Below are 22,644 nucleotides of genomic sequence, written 5' to 3'. Positions count from 1 at the left end.
AAGGATTTTAACAGATTTAGTGGTCGACTTCGTCTCGCACGGGAGACCACACTTGTACGGTAAACACCTATTTTCAGGACTAGTAACGTAACATACTATTATTCATTACACTTATCGATACACCTTTATTTTTACCTTTTTGCCTTTCAGAATGAAAATGTGTAATAACTTGAATTACACACATATCTAAAGTATAACTAATGGTGGAGGGCATAGTAGCGATGGTCAAAACCAGATTTTGAATTCGAAACAAAAAATTTAAATCTGAATGTCAACCTATACTAGGGGACATAAGAGTCTGCAGTTTGCCGCAGCAAATACAAATACTGGACTAGCGCGACGTTGCAACATCACCCGTTTACTACTTTTCAACACTAATTAAAATATACTAAACAATATTTTCAAATCAGCTGGTATTATTACTAGATTTGGCAACACCCTACTGTCCTCATTGGCTCCTTCGAAGTCACATGGTAAATAGGCTCCTCCATCAACTGCAGACAAATGTGAATCCTTTTTAGCAGTCTGGTTAAGGTTACAAAAAAATACAGGTCAATTATATTAGTTTTTATGATGCCTGTTGCAGTTCAGAATATAAATTATTTGTTTTAGCATCAGTGTTAATACTGTAGAAATATGGACAGCTTAAAAAATTTAATTGAGAATCTAATAATATAATTGGCATTATTGTTAACATATTTGTGAGTAACACACCAAACCAGTTTGATTTGTTTCCTTGTAAGAACATTAATGGATATTGCACATTATTTTGAGATCACTGAGATCAGCCAGGTTAAAAGAAATAAATAATAGAGACAACAAAAACTGAAGGCTTTGTGACTGATCAAATTTCAAAACAGAAACTTAAACTCGTCAACCAAATCTCAAACCCGAAACTTTTCCAAAGTTTTTTTGTTTTGAGATTAGTTCGGCTCTGACACAATCACAAAGGCCTCTCTCTAAAGTACACACCCCTAGTTGAAGAGAGCTCATATAAACGTTAGATATCTACCTTCATTTCAAGGTTTAGCACTTAATAAATCTGATTGAAAGGAGACAACTCATTTGTTTCATAAGTACATTTTTATTGTATATGGTACATTTATACTACATATAGTGCTATAATAAAAAATCAATATGTCTGACATATTTTTTACAAATAATACACAAAGCATAATTATAATACATGGATATTTACAATTTTCTACCCTACATCAGTCTTGTCATCTGGTGTTGACACGCTCCTGATCCTCGATTAACGCAGTCAGCTTCTGGCGGAGCTTCTTATTCGTCTGGCAAGCACAGCTGATCAGTGCCAACATCTGTTTGCTAGAGTACTCCTAAAAAATAATAAACATTTGTTAGTATTCCACAAGGTTCAATCCTAGCTCCTCTCTTACTCCTCACATATATTGATTTACCTTTTCATTTTTCAAGTCAAATCTGTAACTTTACCCTTTATGCAGATGATACAACAGCTCTCATCAGACGAGTGTTGTGACTCTGAATTAGAGTTAATAATATTTGAAGCACACATTTGAAGAAACTCTTTTTACAAACTGCAAATTGAAAAAAGAAAACATTGTTTCTTAATTAATGACAGCTGATCATATACAGTATAAAGAACACTACAATATCCCCCACTTATTTTGAACTCATCTTGTAACATAGTCTTTAAGGTAATCTGGAGCTTTATGAGTGCGAGTTGAACATCCTATTCGTGGTCCTGGTGATGCAAAAAACTCCTCGGTCACTTGACTTACGTTATGTTCACGCACGAAGGTCTCCAGAGCAGACTCGGGTAGGTAGTACGCCTTGACATATGCGTCCACCAGCTCTCTATGAGGTATGGGCCGCAGTGAGCACATCTTCTCTACCTGAGAAACTAGCTGAGTCCAGTCAAGCTGCATCAAGCCTCGGCCACCATTCGAACACTTCTTCGCACTTGCAAACCTAAGATAGCAAAATAGTTTCACTCAGAATCTGTTTGTTAATTTGTAACTAGTTATTATATTTTCATTTGTTTTCTATGCCTTTGACATATTATGTTTTTTGTAAGGGTATGGGTACAATCCCTGACCTTGTTACTTTCTAAGGTTGGATAGTGTCATTAATTGACAGCCTAGCAATTAATGGAATCTGTGCCCATGAAATCTGTGGTCCCTTGGAATCGACAAGGGATTTGAAGTCAAGCACCATAAACACTACCCAGGTTATTTAGGCTACCTACTTATTAGGTCTTTATGGGTAGGGAAAAGAATAGCTTGGTACAGTAGACTCCCTCTAGTTCGGCCACCTCGGGACCGGACCACTGGCCGAACTACAAAACGGCCGGACTAACCGGATTTAGTGCATTTTACATAATCAAAATACAAATGATAGTATTGCGCAATCGTGATATGTGAAGTCAATAACCTTGGTTCAGTAATAAAAACTGAAACGTTTAAAATCACGCTTACTCAATCAAAACAAAAATTACACAACACTGTACGTACAGCAATAAATCACGTAAAGAACAGAACAATAGAAAGTCTAGTACTGCAAGCTACCGTAGTCAGCATAGGCTACTACTAAATGTTGTTTCAGAGCATAAGAACGTCAATAAAAACATTAGACAGTTTATAAAACAGCATAAAATCATAGTACTTAGTCTTAAAGATAATAAGGACAGTCGTAAAATATGATAAAGATAACAATGGATGACGTAAAACACCGCTTATTCTTTCTTCTTTATTCTTCTATTCTTTCTTTGCCTCTTTGGTTTCTCTTCATCCACACATTCAACAAGTTGCCATAGTTACTAATCACCCAATCACAAACTGCAAGCAAGTGCACAGCAGACATCAGTTTGTGTGAGCAGATGATTGTCAGTGCAAGCGGATAGCTTGACCTTGAAGCTAACGATGGCTATTTCTTTGTTTTGCTTTAATTTATTTTTGTCAAATAAACCGTAGTGTTTCAAAAACAATAATGGGGGAACCTACTGCATAAAAAAGTGGTCCGAAATATTTAATTACACACTGCATTTCAACATATTCGACTGAAGAAAAATTATTTATAAAAAATGTTCTTGGTATTTTTGAGGTTATGTAACATAGTTTTACATAGGTAATATCTGTAATATGCAACAATTCACCCATAGAAGCACCCGTAAACTAAACTGACATGAATTGTTTACTTCTATGGCCGGAAACTAAACATTCACGTTCAATCCTGTCGAAGGTCATTCGCCGGTGACATATGACTTGTCCCCCTGAGACCGGGCCGGACCATCCGGCGGCCGATCCAACCGAAGCCGAACTAGAGGGAGTCTACTGTAATTAGGTAGATTTTAAACAGTGTGACTCTCAAAAATGCTACTTTACTAAAAGTATGCTTCTAGATCGAAACTTAACCATCACGGTCAACAGAATTTATATTCAATTCAGTCTTAGACATTTTTTGTCTAGGGAGATAAACTATGGTTTCGATTTACAGTTTGCCTTATGTTGTAATGTAGTGAGGAAACAATTCAAAAACTGTTAAAGTCAACAAAGACTCTTCTCAGAGGCTGATTTACTTTGATTATGGTAAGATAACCACAATACACTCACCCTTCGACAAACACATCTGCGAGCTGATAAGCGATGTTGCCCCACAAACTGTCTGTGACTGCCGCAGGTATCTTTATGTGTTTGGATATTTCCTCTAGTCTCATGCTAAAAATTTGCAAATCCTGAAAAATTTATAAATTACAATATTACAACCACACTATAACACTTTCACAACATAAAAGTATAAAGTGAAAGATATAAAATAATTTAGCAAAGGCACACTCAGTGGACTTTTTTAAATAAATACAATATACTGCGGAATTTTCACAGTAACATCCCGGAACTGATGTGTGTGAGTCGACCTTTGTGAGGCATCCCATACACACCAGCTACAGCCAAATCTTTATGGAAAACGGTAAATTACTTTTTCCTGTTGATTATGGAAGAAGTTTACCAAGCGCAGGATTTCATTCGGATACTGTAAACCTAAACATCAATCAATCAAGAGCGCGGGACTACGGTTCCTGGGTTCCCGGGATCGAATCAACCTTCCCGGGTAAGTTGTAATAATTTCGCCATACTACATGTTTTTTCTAATTTAGACAGTAGACTAACTTGACATTACTAATATTACCATCTTATCCCACTTGTAAACATGGAATACTCTAACTCATACCTGTTTTTATATACCAGGCAGCAGATTTGAGCTATTTTTTAACTTAACTATTATATCAAGTGGAATTCCACATTATTCTCCATTGTAATGCATTTTCTAACATAGGTCGAACATTATCACAAGACTCTACAAGATGGCACTTGACAATAAAACTGATTTACACTAACACAATACTGTGGTGGACTAGTTCATATGCACTGAGGAGGGGGAGGTAGCATCGTGGAAATCAGCATAACATTGTTGTAGTCTATTGCAAAACTGACCAATACCATATTCCTGCTATCTTTACTGGACTCCAGCTGATTTTACCGGTCCCTTTCAGTAAACGACTTTCTGGTCTAAAAAGAGTACAGAAAGAAGCTAGTAGAAAGTTGTACTCACCCTCAGTATCAAGTCCACATAGCCGCTGTGCTGACTCATGACGTCCTTGACCTCCCAGTTGACACGAGCCATGAGTGACAAAGTCTGCTTCACGTCCACGGCTCTCCATGCGACACAGGCATACACTGGCCTGCGCACCTCCTCTGCTATACTCACTGACTGACATGACAATCAGAATGTGGTTAATGTCTTTGGTTTGTTACCAGAACACTTTGGTTTGGTTTTATGTGTGAGTTTGCGAAAGACAAAGCAAGTTACTTGAAAGACTTAATGCATTCCTCTAGCATGTGTTGGCTATAGTACCAAAAATATTTACTAACCTCTCTAGTCATGAGACGAATCATTTCTAAATGCCAGATAGTTTGGTAGAATAGGATTTTCTCAAAAATGGCCTGAACGATTTTGATAAAAATTTAGTATGATAAGTTGAAGTCCTCAAAACTGAACAAAATGGCACAAATCTCATTTCTGTAAAAATTACGGTTCAAAAGTTATTGCAACTTGTGTTATTTTTTCATAAAGAATCATAAAATAACAAAAAAAAAGATTCAACCGGTCTTTATTAAAATTTGGTCACTATTTTATGGTCCTTGTGATTGAAAACAAAATAGTACAACCCACAAATGCTGTAAAAATATGGTTCAAAAGCTATTGCAACTTTTATGATTGTCCCTATAAATATCATGTCATCAGCAAATTTATTTTACTATAAATTACCTAGTAGTTTTAATCCACTAAACAATCACTGTCTTAAACAAACATAATCTTTGAAAAGTAAGAGGGTATTGCGTTGTTTGTTTTACCCGGAAAAAAGTTTTGAATCAAAACAATACGTTTTGTTTGTGTTTGTTTTGAATACGGTAATGCACAATTTGTGCTTGGGTGCCCTCGTTCAACTTATTTTTCTAACAATTTTAGTTAGAAATATTAGAAGCTTTACAACTTTGTGATAGCAGAACTGTTATATGCGCACAGCATAACAGACACCATCTGTGTTGACACATTTGATTGTTGATGACATTTAATTGACGCCAGACAACACAATCCTGCATCTTATACGTCTTAACTTGGCGATGATTAATAATACTTTATTAAATAGTGAGTTGATGAATAGTTTTTTTTGCTCGTATCTACGCCAGTGGCATTTTTGTAAAGAAGTCAAACACTTTTAAGGGAAAGCGGTCCAAACCCATTACAGTTTTGAGGATGTGTCGGGGATTGAACCCATCCGTCCCGCACCGAAGTCCGAGACTCTAACCACTAGGCTAGCAACACAACATGTTGACAATATTATCAAGGATAACTGTTTCCTTTTTCAGTTAAATTGTGTATGTTTTCTTATTAAATTATGGATTTTTTCTAAATTTGTATTGCCACAACAGCTACATTTGTATGGTACAGTACATATACCTTGGTTGGATGGTAATAAAAATGCCTGATTGAAAAACCACAAAGCTTGCAAAGTCTAAACAGAGTCTTATTATTTACTTGCTAACTTTGTTCTGTAACTATTCGTTATTATTAACTCAGTAGGCCTACAATCGATAAATACTGAAAAAAATCATTGGTCATAGCGCAATGATGATGGATTAGATTTTATTTTTTATGACACAGACAGGTATATTTTCTAAGATGATAGTGAACAATGAGTGTTTAATTAATGAGATAGCATAGTTGTTACTGATTAAGATCAGCTGGTACTTAAGTCAAGATAATTGATAAAATGCCCAAATATCAATGGTGCAGTTCGGTTTGCGAATGAAAAACCAGCTAGCGCATGTATATATAAGTATGTTTACAAAGCATACTATCTTTTGCTACTGTGCATCTATTTGTTTGGGTTTTTACTTCCGAAACAAACAGTAACTGTGTCCAATTTCATACAGGCCGTTTCACCGTGCTTGGCGTGTAGGGGAGGCACTGCGAGAGAGACAGAAAAATACAAAAAAACTTAAACATAAAGCAAACTAATTTGACAGCTGATACTAGTTCACAACTTCAGTATTTGAACGTGAATGTACCGTACATCGAGGCGTAGTGGGGGAAAGCTCTCAGTGCGTATGCTCCAGCGAGGCGCCACGCACCGTGACACTATCTGTACCATTATAAATATTTTTAAATTAAAATTCTTCAAGAATTATATTTTCAAAACTGTGTTGATGTCACTAACAAACTAACAAAGCAAAATATTGATTGGCAAAAAATCACACTATGAAAAAAGAAAAAGTATACCTGATTGTAGAGGACGTGGAGGGTGTGACTTTGAGGTTGGAGGTGTTCCAAGTACGGCTTGAGGGATGTGTACTGTTTAGCCAGGAAGACTAGAGATTCCACAGCCACCACCCTCTCTGACAGCCCATGTAGTGTCTCCGTACTGGATAGGTCTACCACCATAGACATGCTGGGCTCTCCTACCTACAACAACACTAAGTCATGACTTTGGATTTAGCACAATAATAGCGTAATTACATGTTACGAAGAATAAGAAAGTGAAAATTCAATATAACGATGGATTGACATAATCAACAAGTAAGAGGTTTAGTTAGGTTACTTGTGTACATTTTTACAAACATTTGCATAGTGTATTTGCACATAAAAATGTATTTGTTAAGTACTTCAATAATAAACTCACCCTGAATTCACATGCGTTAGTTTCTCTTTCATTGTGAGTTAAAGATTCCCTTATGCGTTTCAATGTTGATTGCAGTTTTAGGGACAAAATGCCACTAGGAGCCATGGACTGAAACACAAATTAAGTGTTAACTTAAATATCTTAAAAGACTTGGAAACTATTTTCTTATAATTGGTTGAATATAAATTATTGGTTAATATAAACACAGATCCTTCTTTTAGTAAATCCACTTGTATGTGTTTACTAATTATCTTAATGCTGAAGTAAATGTGCGTAAGCATGGCCTTCTCTAAAACAAGGCCGTGGCGTTGGTATGTTGCAACGTCACACTAGCAGGCCTATTGCCATTGTAATAACAGGAATAACAAATTTGTAAACATGAATATTGGGCCTATGCTCCATTATAAATTAGTGCAACAGCTGTACATACTGGGTCAGTTGCGTTGCCTTTTGTCTTTTGTCACTTCGCCACGGCCTTGTATTGGAGGCTATGGCGTTGTACAGGTTCATTTCTTATGCAGTTTAAACCTTCTAGATGTACCAACAGAGCATGGTCGAAAGTTATTTTAAAACTCACTGGTAGATCAGAAGCGAAGAACGAAAAGATGGCATACAAGTAATAATCAAACAGCTGACTGAGACAGATGACAACATCGTTGGAGTTGGAGCGCAGCAGCTTGCTCATGTGGAGATATTTGCCACAATGTCTGAGCACAGTCAGGGTGGTGTTGGTAAGCAAAGGTCCCGAACTCTCTTGTCTTCTCCTATTTCTGTTAAAAATAGTAAATAAAGTTAATTTATGTATTTTTAAAAGTCATAAAATAATGTTCTGTCAATAAAGAATTTTAAAAGTATATCTTCTTTAACAAAAAATAAATTTGAAAAACAACACATTTTCCCCTCTAATTTAAGAAAGTGGCTTTAAAGGATCCACTCCCCATATACCATCACCAGGACCAAACCACAAAAACCTTGAGGATGGTAGGCACCTTCAGGTTTCAAATCATTCAACCACATTAAAAAAAGAAAAAACACACCTGTTATACAACAAGACCAAACTTATGTTTTCTAAACATTTAAAAATTCAAGTCAAACCCTACCACATTTAGAAGGCACAAGACAACTGAGAACATTGCTTGTGTGAATCCATTGCAGGTGGAAAATTCTTTTAAGTAATGATTTTCTTAATTTTTTTTTTTGTAAATTTTAAGGATAATTCTTAATTGTTTGTAAATCATTGTTTGTAATTATTAACTGATATCATTAACAAAACTACTTGCTATGAGGATTAGATTTTCCTTATTTGTGACTTTGACTGCCAATGCATATAGATGGATAAAATTTGTTTAAGTGAATTAATGGTTAAATTTATAGTTATTTAATAAATTTGGTATTTAGAAATGTTGTAAGTACCTGCTGCTACTTGAGTCACCGTTCATCTCAGCATGGTCATCGTCACTTTCTTCACTGAAGTATCCCGATGGATCCTGCAACATTGAATGCGAAGATCAAAAACGTAAAAAGTATAAATAAGATCCACAAGAAGTCAATTTGTTAAAATTTGCCAATTTCCGAGCAGAGGTGTTAACACATTTGTCACTTTCCGAGCAATTATTCTACAGGAAAGCGAGTATTCGTTTGAAACTGAGCTGAAAACAACACACACTAATGTTTGTCAAATGAGTAGATGAATACCCTTCTACACTAGTCTTAACTGGGCGAATCACTTGGTTAATACCGCATGTGCGACCCGCTTTAAAAGATATTTCCCTAATAGTATTTTTTACTCCCCTAAATGATTTGTGAGACTTCTCAAGCTATACTCTGTAGGTCAGCTGTGTTTTAAGGTTTGGTTGGGAATGTTGAATACCTCTTGAATTCTCAGTGAGTCAGTTTTAACTAATGAACTTTATTAAGATTTGTTAGGGATCCACAAGTATTTTTTTTCACTAGGCTATTCAATTTTAAAAAAATTAAAAAAAACTCTTAGTTGAAAATGCTCTTAGTGACTACAACTCAAAAAACAATTGTTTTGTGTATAATAGTGTAAAGTAATGTGTCTCTTGTGCCAGTTTGAACTCTTTTTCCAATCAGGTAAGCTGCTATCCTCACAAAAATCCTAAAATCTAGACCCTGCTCTTTGTTACATCACTAACATCAAACTGTATACTTGTTTGGTTTGATTTTTTATTTGTTTATGATTGGCAATACACCATTTTACATTGAGAGTTTCTTGATGTTTGATACAAATAAGCAACATGGCTTGATTAATTTGATTGAAAATAATACATATGAGAAGCTATATTATCATTATTATATTATTATCGTTTGAGATGGGGACGTATTAACTATTTGCGTATTTTTACTCAAATATGAGTGAAGGATGAGTGTAGAATGGAGTGTGATGCCTTGTGTAGCTTTGTTACTGACTACGACCAGATGTTTCATTAGTCTGCAACATTTAAGAGACCAATAATCAAGGACAGCTGGGACCAGCTTCGAACCATCAAAAAGCTACCACTTATCTCAAGATCAAACCAGTAACCTTTTCATTACTATTTACTGGGTGAGCACTATAACGATTGAGCTATCCAGCTATCATATATCGTCCAAATCTAAAAGCTATCATATTTGTTCCAATGTAATTAATGACTAAGGAAACCCACGGTAACATCCAAAATGTTCTCGTCTTGAGACAGATCGCCAACGTCAGGACAAGAGTCAAACGGAGTGCCACTGCCGGGCTTGGCGTACCGAGTGAAGAAACTGCCACCGACAGAGCTGCCATCTAGAGAGCCACTGCCACGGGAAACAGCTCCCCCTCCACCTGCCAGCTGCTGCAACGTACCTCGCACTCCACGGAACTCCTGCACAGCAGGCAAAAATGTTTAAGTTCATTCACACTTAGTTTGTGTTGTGGGTATTATCTTAATTAATTTTGATTAGTAAGAATACAAACCATTATGACGCGTCTCTTTGGTATTATAAGTAAACAAAAAACAATAAAAAAGAGTTAGATTGGATGCAGAATCAAGACCACACTGGAAAAAACAACAAAGTTATATAACTTGTTCTATTTATTGAACAAATTACAATGTACCTATATTAGAATATTTAATTTTTTAAACAATTCCATTTTTTTACAAATATTCATGGCAGAAATTAAAATTGTCTGTGAAGCCAAATGGTAAAATAATATCAATTAACTATTGGATACTATAGCCTTAAAATCTTAAATATGTCGGTTCAATCTCCATAAGAATAATTTCTGGACAAGTCACCTTTGTCATTGAGTTATAAGTAGTAATGCTTTCTAAAAGGTCAACGTATATATAGCATTCCCTGCATTGGATCGGAGTTTTTCGTTCGTTTAGAAAAAGCATAAAACATGGTAATAATAGTAGTGTAAAAATTGAAAAAGTGGAATGCAATCACCATTCTTAGTTATTATTATTGTATATGTATTTTGTTGTTGGAATACCAACAGTTTTAACAGATTTTGATGATCAAGGTAAGGAAAGTAAGCTTGAATTGTAATACCTGTAGATGAAGGAGACTGAAGTCATCCCTAACAGGACATGGAGTCCAGGTTTCGTTTTCTAGAAATATCCTCAGCTCGTCCAGCCTAGTGGTGTGGTACTGTCGGAAGTAGTTGCTGCTTTGAGCCTGAACACAGTTCTGCAACTCTTCTGACTCACTTCCACAAAACTCTTCTCCTATTTGTTCTAACCTGATACATAATTAGGTCACAATATAAAAGATTATTTATAAGTGGCGTTCAATAAGCCAAATAAAAATAATTAAATAGAGCATGTTTTTGTCATGATTTACAGTAGTAAAAGTTAATTTAAAAACTAATTTTTGAGCCTGATGTTAGGAGTTGGAATAGTAAAGCAAAGGTCTAGGCATACTAAATGGACGGAAAATAAACTCTTTATCCTATTTTGCTGGGTAGCCGAGTCGTTAAAGTGTTCACGGTAAAGTGTGTGAATGGTGTCAAGCACTCTAATATTGACTCAAATATTAATTATTGTCTTTAAGCTATCAACTAATTTTGCTATCTAATCTAATTAACTGCTGGTGATAACTAATAAGGTTTCTTAATGGTGAGTCGGTGATCAGTCAATAGCACCATGGAATTCGGCCCAAAGGCTACAACATCGCTGCCTTAGGTTTGGGTCCTGGTACCTGCCACTACTTTTTAGCAGTACAGTTCATCCATGTACTGTACTGGCTCACCTCTCGCTTTGCTGGGTAATTTCCACGCTCACGCCTCTGTGGCCCATGTTTGTGGGAAAATGCAAGGTAAAAAAAAAAGCAGCTAACTTCTTTATAAACAAATCTAACAAAAGTACAGCTTTAGAAAGCAAAAAGGCCAGAGTTTAGGCCATTCCCCTACTAAAAATGTAAAAGTAAGGTCAATGATGTTAAACACACACAAAATAATGTTCAATGTCACAGCCATCCAAATACTCTCACTTTATGCTGTAGGCTACTCACCGATGCACTATAGCCAACAGTTGTAGAAACTCGTCAAACTTGTAGTGAGTGAGCTGTGCGGCCAGGAACAGAGGCGAGACCCTGGTCTGAGTGTCATGCCACAACCGCTTCAATCCAGCCTCTAGCTTCTGATGGACATACTGCTCATACAGCGACGACTCAAAGTTGTCCCCCTCTGCACAACAAGATTATGAAACACCTTAAAAAATTGGTTCAAACTTAGCTCGTTATGTTGGTGTTGGGAACTCGACAACCACTGATATTAACAAGAACAGTGCATACAATGTTTGCGTCTGTGCTGGAAAGTGAGGGCGGAAGCCTGCACAGTACACTAGCATAGTATACTAGGCTCAATGCTTTGCTTATATGCAATGCTGAGTGTGCTATGATTTATTGCTGTATTTACAATTAATCAATTAATGACGATCATGTTGATATGGTCAGGTTAGCCGAAGATCTCAGCAATATCACTACCTATGTTGATGTTCACAGTAGTATTCAGTAAATTAAAGCTTCTATAACAATCACAATAATGTGGATTGTAGCTCAAATTATACACTTTATGCTAAGATTGAGGGATTCTAATTACACTTAACAAATAAATACGCCCATTTTACGTTGATGCCCAATTATCAAAAAGAAAAACCACTATACGAACACCCTTCTGCCCCAATTGATTTGGATAGTTGACATTGACTGTATACTTTATTCATATGTTCATTGGGAACAGTAGAACTACAGCCTAATAGTATAGTATATTTACTTATTTAGTGCAACGTTGTACGGAAACAGATCATGTTATCTGTTTGGGTGAACCAGTAGCCAGTCTGTTTTTTCTTGAATATGGATGAGTTAATTTCTTGCTTAAGGTGTTTTGAAAGGAGGTTGAAATATGCAGCTTCTTTTTAGGACGGTTTTCTTTCTGTGAGTGTTGACTTAATGATTGAAAGGATGATTTCTGATGTATGTCTGGTGTTGTGATGGTGTAATTCAATATGTCTGCTTTGTTAGGAGGCTATTGCATATTTTTGTTCTTATAAAAGCCCACAACAGCTGTCTTGCTGTTGCGCAATGGCAAATAGGCAACAAATTTCCCTCTTCTTGGATGTATGTTCTAGATTTAATGCAGTCGTTCCCCCAGACCTCTATACCGTATCCCAAATGATATTCAAAGAGAGCAAAATAAGCGATATTCTTTACATCTGCTCCACTTTATCTTTCTATAATGTGGACCACAACTGAATCAGTGGAGGATAGAGAATAATCAAGAGGCATCATTGGCAAGGTGAAAAACCTGCTTAGTCTCAATAGCCAAGAGAGTTAGGTAAATAAAAATAAAAAAATTTATATGAGAACCAAGTTTTTGTTACTTAACAATACGGTACTAAATAAATACACGACACAACAATTAAGATAGTAGGTATGAACCTCCAACATGAGTTTGAGTGTTGTGTTGCTGATGCCAGTTCACCACTTGATGGTAACTCAGCACGATTCCCCACAGGGCTTTACATAGTTCCACCAAGCAGACGATGAATTTGTCTTCTGGAACACTCTGTAACAAAGTTTAAATCATTTCAACCAAGTCCTACTACTCTTTTAAAAGGCAAAGGGTTAAAAATATAGTTAAAAATTGGCCAGGGATTCTTGATTGCGATAACACATTACTGAAGAAGTCTCTCCAAATCAGGAGTAATTAAAAACAAAACACAAGACTGATATTTTGTACTGGAATAGGAAAATTTCAGGGATTAGGTTGAAGAGGGAAAAATTGTTGTTACATTTTTCTTGCTACCACTTGGATAGTCATACAGCCCATGCAAAGTAGTAGAATAATTAAGAAATTACAAAGGTTATTTATAACCATCACAACATTATCTAATAATATTTCTTACGCTATCACTTGGTATTTAAAACCCTCCCAATAAAATAGTATAGCAATATTCGACAATAATTGTAAAATTTTTCCCTGGTTCTGATTTAATTTCTGAGAGGAAAGCCCTACTGTCTATCAGTAGATTGATTGGGTGAACCCAATGTTTACTTTCTAGTCCAGCATTTTGCAAAAACTGACATACATCAATAGCTACGTTGACTTCCTCGTCACACATGTTAAAACAATACTATAGTGTAGTAGAGGACTAGTAAGAATAACCTTTATTTTTTTCTTATTTTTGCTTTAAACAAAATGCTGAATCATGCTCGAAACACCCACACACTGGAGAAGCAAAGAAACAAAATGCTTCAAGCAAATCGTTGTGCAACATTTTGCTTCATGTGGAATGGTGCATCAGTGTGCGCCCAGCCTAGGTTGGGTTTTGTTATCATTTTTCATCATCAAAAAAGTTTTTTTAGGAATTTCTAAAAAAAAACGTCAGTGTATGGAAATATAAATATTAATATGATGTTTTGACAATGGCGGATACAAGCCGAAACAAGTAAACAACATTCTGTCCAATTGAGCTGTTTGTCGGATTTATAAGGTTAAGGTATGTAACCTATTTATCATATTCAAATTTAATCTCAATCCTATATCAAAATTAACATCCAGTCACACCCAACCCTACAAAACACAAACTCTATCCTTACCTTGCACAGAGCTGCATACTGTTTCTTGCTGCTGTCTTGCTGTGTGTGCGCATGCACAACTTTGTATGCAGAGTTGTGCACAGCCGAAGTGAAGTGCATGTGCAGCTGATCCATAGCTATCTGTGTTTTGCCCAATAAAGCGTAAGCTGCCTGCAACTTGCTGTAGATGGACTCGTCGAAATTGTAACATACCTATAACAATAAAATTGTAGAATGTAAGTGGAAATGTCACGGAAATATGATTTTGATGGGTGAAATATTGAAATTGAGAATATTTTTTCATGCGCTGTACTATTACAAACATTAGGTAGAGCTGAATATACTGTTAGTTATTTTAAAAAATGATCCAAAAGTATTTGGTTTCATTATAAGAGAAGCTTGAATCCCTCTGGTTTAGGCCTAAAATATCCTGTTAAACATCCCTTGTTATTAGTATATTAGGAGGTTAGTGGTTGAGTTACTCAAGTTTTTCAACCATTGTTACTCATGTTTCAATAATTGTACATGTTAAAACACACCTAAGCACATCATGACAATTAATTAAGTAGGCTAAGTGTTTTGTAAAAAGGATTCTTGCAATCGCGAAACTTTTATAGAGAATTTACTGTAGGGTAAATAGTAAGTAGTAGGGACACATTTTCATTACGGATAAAAACCTACATTTTTCCCTCCATAGACTTCTTTAGATTACCGGTAGTGAATTTTTTGTGTATCCAACTGTCTGAAACTCGCTTTTAACGTAAGTTAAGTTAATTCCTTAGCCTAATAATTTTTCTCAAACGAACTATACTACAGTTTAACTCCAATTGTCCAAACTACAACTATACAAATCACCGATTCTTTGGATCGCTTACAGAACAAATTTTAAAACCTCAGTTATTTATAAACTTTCAACAAACTGAACTCATGAAAACATACTTTGACTTTGAATAGATTTTAAAGAAGGCAGAAACCGTGGCCCGTGATCGTGGAAAAATTCTGAACATCTCCCGTAATTGAGCAGATATCAAACATCGTCTCTTGTGGTCACAAAACCCTTATCATTATCCTCCACAATGGTGTCAGAAGTGTGGATTTTTCGATTGCAAAATATTTGCAGACACGTTCTGTACAGTAACAGTACGCTAATTTTTGTGCTTGGTGCTCGATCATTTGAGCTTGGCTGGATTCGGCTCATCTCAGGAATCAAGGTGCTCGCACGCCTCTACTAAACCTCTCATATCACTTGTAGTGTTTTCTAGTTTTATTCGCTATTAGGTTGAAGTAGCCTACTTTCTATAAAATACCCCAAATTTCAATAAAAATCCAATTACCTGAACTTTTTACTATCCGAATGTGGTACGGTGTTGCTTAACTGATTAGAAAAAGTTCTACTGTACTGCTATATCATTAATTGAGATAGGGAAACAAATCTGAGCACATTTTGACTTGACCCAAACATGAGTGAAGTATGAGTACATAGAATTAAAGTAAGATGTCTTATGTAGCTTTGTTGACTATGATCAGCAATTTCTTTACTCAGTATCGTTTACTAAAAGCCTAATGATGAAGATCAGCTGACTTCTCAGGATCAAATACGCAACTTTTAAGAATTCAATGTAATTTACGATTGTATTTGGCTACTGGTCTCACCCCGGACAACGCCTGGTCTAGCTGCTCCTCAGCCATGACGAGAGTGTCTTGCAGTTTGCCACTGAGCGCAGCCACACAGCTGAAGTGACGATACAAGGCCGTCGCACTCTGACACTCGACCAGCAGAGAGATGGCTCCAGCAAAGTCTCCAGCAGCCAGCATCTCCTGCATCCTGCTCTCCGTCAGTTGCTGACAACACAACAACATCACTGGTACTGTATGTGTAATTTCTTGGTTTGAATTAAGTCTACTTCAAACCATCGTTCCTTCTGGAACGATGTAGACATCCCCTCCAAAAAGGACCAACTGTAGCCAACTTTTTGTTAAAATAGAGTGTACGGCAGATGAATGAGTCATACGCGGAGTGTGCTATAGTTAAGACTTTACTTCTAAATGGCGACCATAAGAATGTAGGTATTTTGTTTTAAGCCAATTATGAATGGAGATGATTATAGGATGAGTGGCACAATCTTGTAGTCTTGTTAGTGACAACTCTTGTTAGTGAATAGTTGTTACTTGTTAGGCCAACATATTCCTTAGACACAGCTGTTAATTACTAGCCAATAGAGCCAATATAATTATGGCCAACAATAGTACAGTATCTTAGAACTAATTCATATAGAAAGTTAACCTATACTATACTTTTGTTAAACACTTTTGACTAAAAATAGTTATTTGTGTAACTATAGTGGGCAAAGTGGCACTTTGCTGCACACGAGAGAAATGTCTATGCATGAGCCATAGGCGAGCGTGATAAGTTTCTCGAGTGCAGCAAAGGCAGATTGCACTCTTGTTACACATATTATTTTTCCTACAGTTACTTTAAATCATATAAATAATTCGTCTTTCAAACACTGTACAACAAGTTTTTAGGTTAGGTTAATTCCAAACATTGAACGAAATGGGAAACGCTAAACCAGCTGATCGTAGTCATAATATCTTTAAGTGTTGCCAACTTTTTTTCAAGCGTACACGGATTATGTGCATAATAAAAGAACGCTGTTTTGTGTTGTTTGGTTGGAATACTGGTGTGCCCTAAAATAAAAACTGTCCGCCAAAGTAAGGCTTTCAAGTCAAGTCAAGTCAACTCATCTTTCTTCACAATATGCACACACAGTACATGAGAATAGTGTCAAATCAAAAACTTAATACAGTACTAAAAAACTTTAAAATCCTCAAACAAGTATGTATATATTGGTTTGTGAAAAAGGTAATTTTTTAACTTATTCTTAAATTTATTGATGTTATGTTTAGTTTTTAACGTAATTGAAAGTCTATGTAAGAACTTTGATCCAATATATGAAGGTTTTTATTCATAAAATGCTAATCTATGGTAAGTGGATATGACGGTATTGTCTGTAGGCTACTATAATCTGTGAAAGTGAAAGGAAGCCCACTTTGTCGGGTGACTGTAGGAAAAATATATTTCGATGGTTTCATTTTCACACTGAAGTGTATAAACTACTTTGCTGCACCTCTTAATCAATTTAAGGTTTTTTTATTAGATTAGAAAAAAAAATTATTAATAATTAATATCAGTATAGGCCTATAGATTATAGCAGTTACTTTGTTAAAAAATAAATTGATCAGCAAGGAAGAGAATTTGTATATACCTGCAGTTCTTAATATGTACTACTTACTATTGTTTTGATGGAATTCAAAGATCTAAGAAGATCCTGGATAATAGTTCGCTTCCGATAGTTTGCCAGGATACCTAAGCTTGCGGTTGTGAAATGCTTCCGAGCTATTTCTAGATCCTGCCTTCCTCGCTGCACGACTTCCAGAGTCTCTCCAACCAACGACTGCACCTCTACGATCCTTTAACAGTAAACCAAAACATCATACCAAAGCACATAAAACATAATACCATCTCTATCGAAATGTAAAATCATAAATGAAAGGAAATTATACTATGAGATATAATCTTTTGGTTGAGATTTAGTCTTTTGGTTTATAAGGGTTTCATAAATTTAAAAATATCCCAAACCATTAAAAAGGATTGGTCTACTTCTAAATTATGTGGCATTTTGGTTTCATTAACCAAAATACATTAAATTCACACATGTGGTCAAATGGAGCTACCAGGCAACTTCATTTTGAATTAACTGCAACACATTGTGATCTACTGCTGTTTGGTTCTGAAGGTTATGTTAAGAGTTGGTTCAGAATGTGCAGAGGGAATGCTATGCGGTACAGCTACAATCAACATTTTTTTAATAGAATAACAAATGGCATAAATAGGCCCAACTTGATATAATTTTTTTTATTTATTTTTTTATTATTTAATAGAAATTATAATAGAAATTTTACAAAAAAGAGTAGAGGACTGTAAAATTAGAAATTGGCAATTAATTTTTACACAAAAAAATTTGGAATCCCAGCTCCATCATCAAATTCTCTCGCTGACTGCCATTTCTTTCTTGTTCACCTCAAACACATATTGGTTGCCCTTAAAACAGCACAAATTGTTCTTGATCTTATCCAACTTTACTTAACTGGATATAAATCTATTGCTTTTACATGATTTACATTATTCTGTGCCAAAGTTGGCTACTTTCTATTCCATCTGGAATATGGAAACTAGACTCTTTATCCTACATGTACCAGAAAGTAAGATTATTATATTTTGTGTCTAGCTTTTCTTTCCAGACTCTGATAAGTTACATGTTAGTTATGGCCGCCAGAGGTAAGCAGCACTTTTTATTAAGTATTACAAATATAAACTGGAATGAAAATACAGTAGGACTATTTCTTTGGCTGTTTGATATTGATTAAAATCAGCTATGGTAACATTAATTTAAGTTGAGTTTGAGACCAGTGATCAAAACAAATCTTTTAAGACTTCAAAATTCACCAAAATAACGCAATTTTGGCATACAAATAAAGAGCGTATAGCCTAGCCAATAGCTTGTTATGAAAGTCTGCATATCCGAAGCTTAATCCCATACTACCGTTGAGTTTTGACTTGCTCACAAAAGTGAAATACTACCTTGGAATATGTTACTTATGAGACTAGTAATGATATACAGTAGGCTACCTTAAGCGTGAAACTGTTGAAAATATTTACTTTAGGCCTAAATTGTCTTTAAATGTCCTACCGGTTAAATTCTTGTTCACATGCTGACTGTTTTTCAAGTATTAACTGAAGGACCTGATTTGATACAACAACTTGTTGTTTTTTGAGTTGAGCCAAGTCCTTTTCAAGTACTTCACTAAACAGTTCATCTGGAAGTTTCTGAAACAAAATTCAGATTAGTAATCCATCCATACCCATGTAATATACTGAGATTTTTTTGTAACTGGAGTCCCTGTGGAATTGTTCGACCTATCATCATGATGTTAGTATCATCGGCTGCTAAGCGTAATGTTATTTCTCCCAGTAATCACAGAAAACATACTACTAACCCAGAATGCCAACCGCATGGTAAAAAGCGTTAAGTACTTTGAGAGAGCTTTGCCTGTCAATTCGTAGGCAGCACCACCAGCGTTGCTATGCTGAGTGCGTGGCAATGTTTAAAAACTCACTCTGGTGTACTACAAAGAACATTTCTAATATCACGGTTTACTATAGGCCTAAAATTATTTTTTGACGATAGATAACTCTTTAGCAGCTGTTTAAAACTATCGAAGATGGCCGCTAGCCTTTAAGGGCTCTAGGGAAAAGATTTAAGACATAATGTCAATAAATAAAATAAAAATAAATAAACTGTTCATCACAGTTTATCAGATACCCTAATGTTTAAATCAAGCATCTTTTTTATACTTTTAAACAACATAAATTTGGGTGAAAGGTTGTTGAGTGCCTGATTGTTAGTACACTTTTAAGAATCCATTTGTTCCATTGTAATTTTTATGGGGGAGCCAGCTGGTCTAGTGGTTAGAGCGAGGGACTTTTGTCCCAAAGGTCCCGGGTTCAAATCCCTCCAAATCACCAATGGATTTTATCCAAGTGATAATGCTGCAACCACTTGGTCTAACCTGAAGTAATGTGAAAAACAATCTCGGGCTCATGCCTAGCGTCCAAAGGACAAAAAAAGTAATTTGTTTAATGTCTGAAGGTTTACCTTAAGTTCAAACAAAGAAGAATCAAATTCATTTTCTTGGAAATACTCTGGTTGAATTGTCTCCAAGATTTCACTGTCTGATGGTGCATTCTTGTTATCTTCAAGTGTTACAGTAGGTTTATCTTCTGTTGCATCAGGTTTGCTATGGTTTGTTTCAAATGATCTTGCAACTATTGGGACTTTACCAGGATTGCTCTGAAAAAAGTACCTAGTTATAACTTACAACATCCTGCTCAGAGATTAACTAAGCCAAGTAATGTAACAACTTACAATACTTAGTAATAGCCTACTGGTTGTACAGTTACCTGATGAATTGGGGTAAATGTTGACGCATTTACATTTTATTTAATGGGTTTCTAATAAACATTTCTAAGCATGTTGGATCCAATTTCAAATTGGAAAATCCAATTCCAGTTTGTTTTTTGTTGCGATAAGTTACCCCCTGAGTGTCCTAAACAAAATCAAAGTTTATTAATTTTATTAAGTTTTTATTTCAATTAATTAATGCATAATGCAATGGTCCCAATGCAAATTTATGGTCGTCAGTCTTATAAACCACTAGCTGGTCCGACAGACATCGTCCTGTCCTTATGTGGTTTTATGTCAAATGCTCGTTCATTTTCAAGATGAGCTAATTCGCATGGCTCAATCACGTCCTGGTTGAAGTTCGTTCGCCACGCTCACTCACCTTTACGTTGGAGCTCGTTCGCTGCACTCACTTGCCTTCAGATTAGCTCGTCTCCACGATGAAGTTCGTTCGCTACGCTCACTCACCTTTTAGTTGCAAATAATTAGCTGTTGTCATAAATTAAAAAAAAAATAATAGTGCTGCACCCTGTTGGTAACCGTCGTAACCGCTGGAGGTTAGTTGCAGCGCATGCTTAAAGCGGTCACGTATCACTAAAACTACCATATCTCAGTTAATACTTGTCTAATCTTTAAAATTAAGGTGTCAATCGGTTTGTAATAAAATTGCCTTAAAAAGTTATTCAGGTAAAATTTTTGTAAAATCAACGGTTTTCGAGTTATTTAAGAAACAAAATTTAAAATGGCCGCCATTTTGTTTTATGAATTTTAAAAATCGTCATAATTTTTTGGTAGCTTTGTCTAGTTGTCATAAATGTTTGTGCAAAGTTTCAATTTCGTATGTTTAACCATTCCTTAGAAAAAAATTAATAACTTAAAAAAAACAAAATGGCGGCTGTGTAACTAAGGACTTCCGGACAATTTAAATATGATATTTAGGTATGTTAACTACCCAGGAACAATGCCCTAAAATATTGGTAAAGAGTTCCGGGAGACTCTGTATATAAAATCCAATGTAGGCTATGTTTGTTTGTCCTATGGACTCTGAAACCGCTCGACAGATTGTAATGAAACTTTCAGGTATTATTAAGCATTATTCAAGGATGGTTTGTGTGAAGTTTGGTGCAGATCCGTCAAAAGGGCTCTGCCCCAGTGGCTATGGAGTTTCCCATGTTAACCTTATGAGTATTCATATTGAAATGGAATTAAAGAATCTTAACAGCTGGTTCAACTAAAGAATTTGATTCTGTGATGTTCAATAGTATTAAAAATGTAATAGGTTTACCAACAGGGTGCAGCACTATTATTTTTTTTAATTCATCACAACAGCTAATTTGCAACCAAAAGGTGAGTGAGCGTAGCGAACGAGCTAACCTGAAGGCAAGTGAGCACAGCGAACGAGCTCCAACCTAAAGGTGAGTGAGCGTAGCGAACGAACTTCAACCAAGACGTGATTGAGCCATGCGAACGAGCTCATCTTGAAAATGAACAAGCATTTGACATAAAACCACATTAGGACAGGCGACGTCTGTCGGGCCAGCTAGTTCCATTTAAATATGAGTACTGTACTCATAAGGTTAACATGGGAAACTCCAGAGCCACTGGGGCGGAGCCCTTTTGACGGATCTGCACCAAACTTCGCACAAACCATCCTTGAATAATGTTTAATAATGCCTGAAAGTTTCATTACAATCTGTCGAGCGGTATCGGAGTCCATAAAGGACAAACAAACAAACATACATACATTGGATTTTATATATATAGTCTAGATGAACTAATGAGCTAGAAATGTTTGCACTAGGCCTATATTTTAACTAGGAGTATGTATGGTTAAGTGATCAGATGTTGGCCATAAAAAGTTGTATCAGTTCATCAATCAATAAGTTTAATTAGACTTGGGCCTTACAACTAACATAGGTAACTTAGATGTGGTTTGCATGCAGCTAATTAGACTAGGCATAGCTAAATGTAAGGTCTACAGTCGGAGTGAATTAAAAAAATATATTATATACATACTTGCTTGGAAATAAATTCAAAAATCTTGTGTTTGATATCATCCATAACGATTCTTCAAAACAGAACTAGCCTATGTAAGTTAACTTACTTAACCAAATATTTTGACAACACACATGAAAAGCGAATAGGGAGGCAATACTAAAAGAAATCAAAACTATATATTTTGTAAATGTTTAAACATAAAATCAGATTACGATGCATATACACGGACCATCTAAGGTAGATTAATTTAATTGCTAAAAATCGTTTTCTACTATTCACAGTTGTCATACAAAGTAGGAGTTGAAGTTTGACAAGACAATTTTGACAGACAAG

The 22,644-nt window shown here is 35.6% G+C and overlaps 1 protein-coding gene across 1 annotated transcript; it reads right to left on the bottom strand.

Moving 5' to 3' along the window:
- Nucleotides 1-1,071: 1,071 nt before the first annotated feature.
- Nucleotides 1,072-22,520, bottom strand: LOC128989619 (syndetin-like). Its single transcript, XM_054411558.1, has 18 exons — nt 22,330-22,520; nt 20,008-20,202; nt 19,042-19,178; nt 17,584-17,761; nt 15,944-16,132; nt 14,312-14,503; nt 13,151-13,277; nt 11,723-11,897; nt 10,763-10,952; nt 9,889-10,089; nt 8,636-8,709; nt 7,800-7,992; nt 7,223-7,330; nt 6,823-7,005; nt 4,591-4,749; nt 3,594-3,715; nt 1,764-1,953; nt 1,072-1,340 (listed from the first exon to the last, which is right to left on the bottom strand). The coding sequence occupies exons 1-18, from the start codon at nt 22,372-22,374 to the stop codon at nt 1,224-1,226; spliced, it is 2,775 nt and encodes a 924-aa protein (XP_054267533.1). The 5' UTR covers nt 22,375-22,520; the 3' UTR covers nt 1,072-1,223.
- Between the last annotated feature and the right edge of the window lie 124 nt (nt 22,521-22,644).

This window comes from Macrosteles quadrilineatus, unplaced genomic scaffold, assembly GCF_028750875.1.
Source record: "Macrosteles quadrilineatus isolate MER2022 unplaced genomic scaffold, UCM_ALF_1.0 Scaffold_3__2_contigs__length_128488019, whole genome shotgun sequence".
NCBI classification, from domain to species: domain Eukaryota; kingdom Metazoa; phylum Arthropoda; class Insecta; order Hemiptera; family Cicadellidae; genus Macrosteles; species Macrosteles quadrilineatus.
The sequence above is the reverse complement of the archived record's forward strand: the minus strand, read 5'-3'. Positions and strand labels throughout refer to the sequence as shown.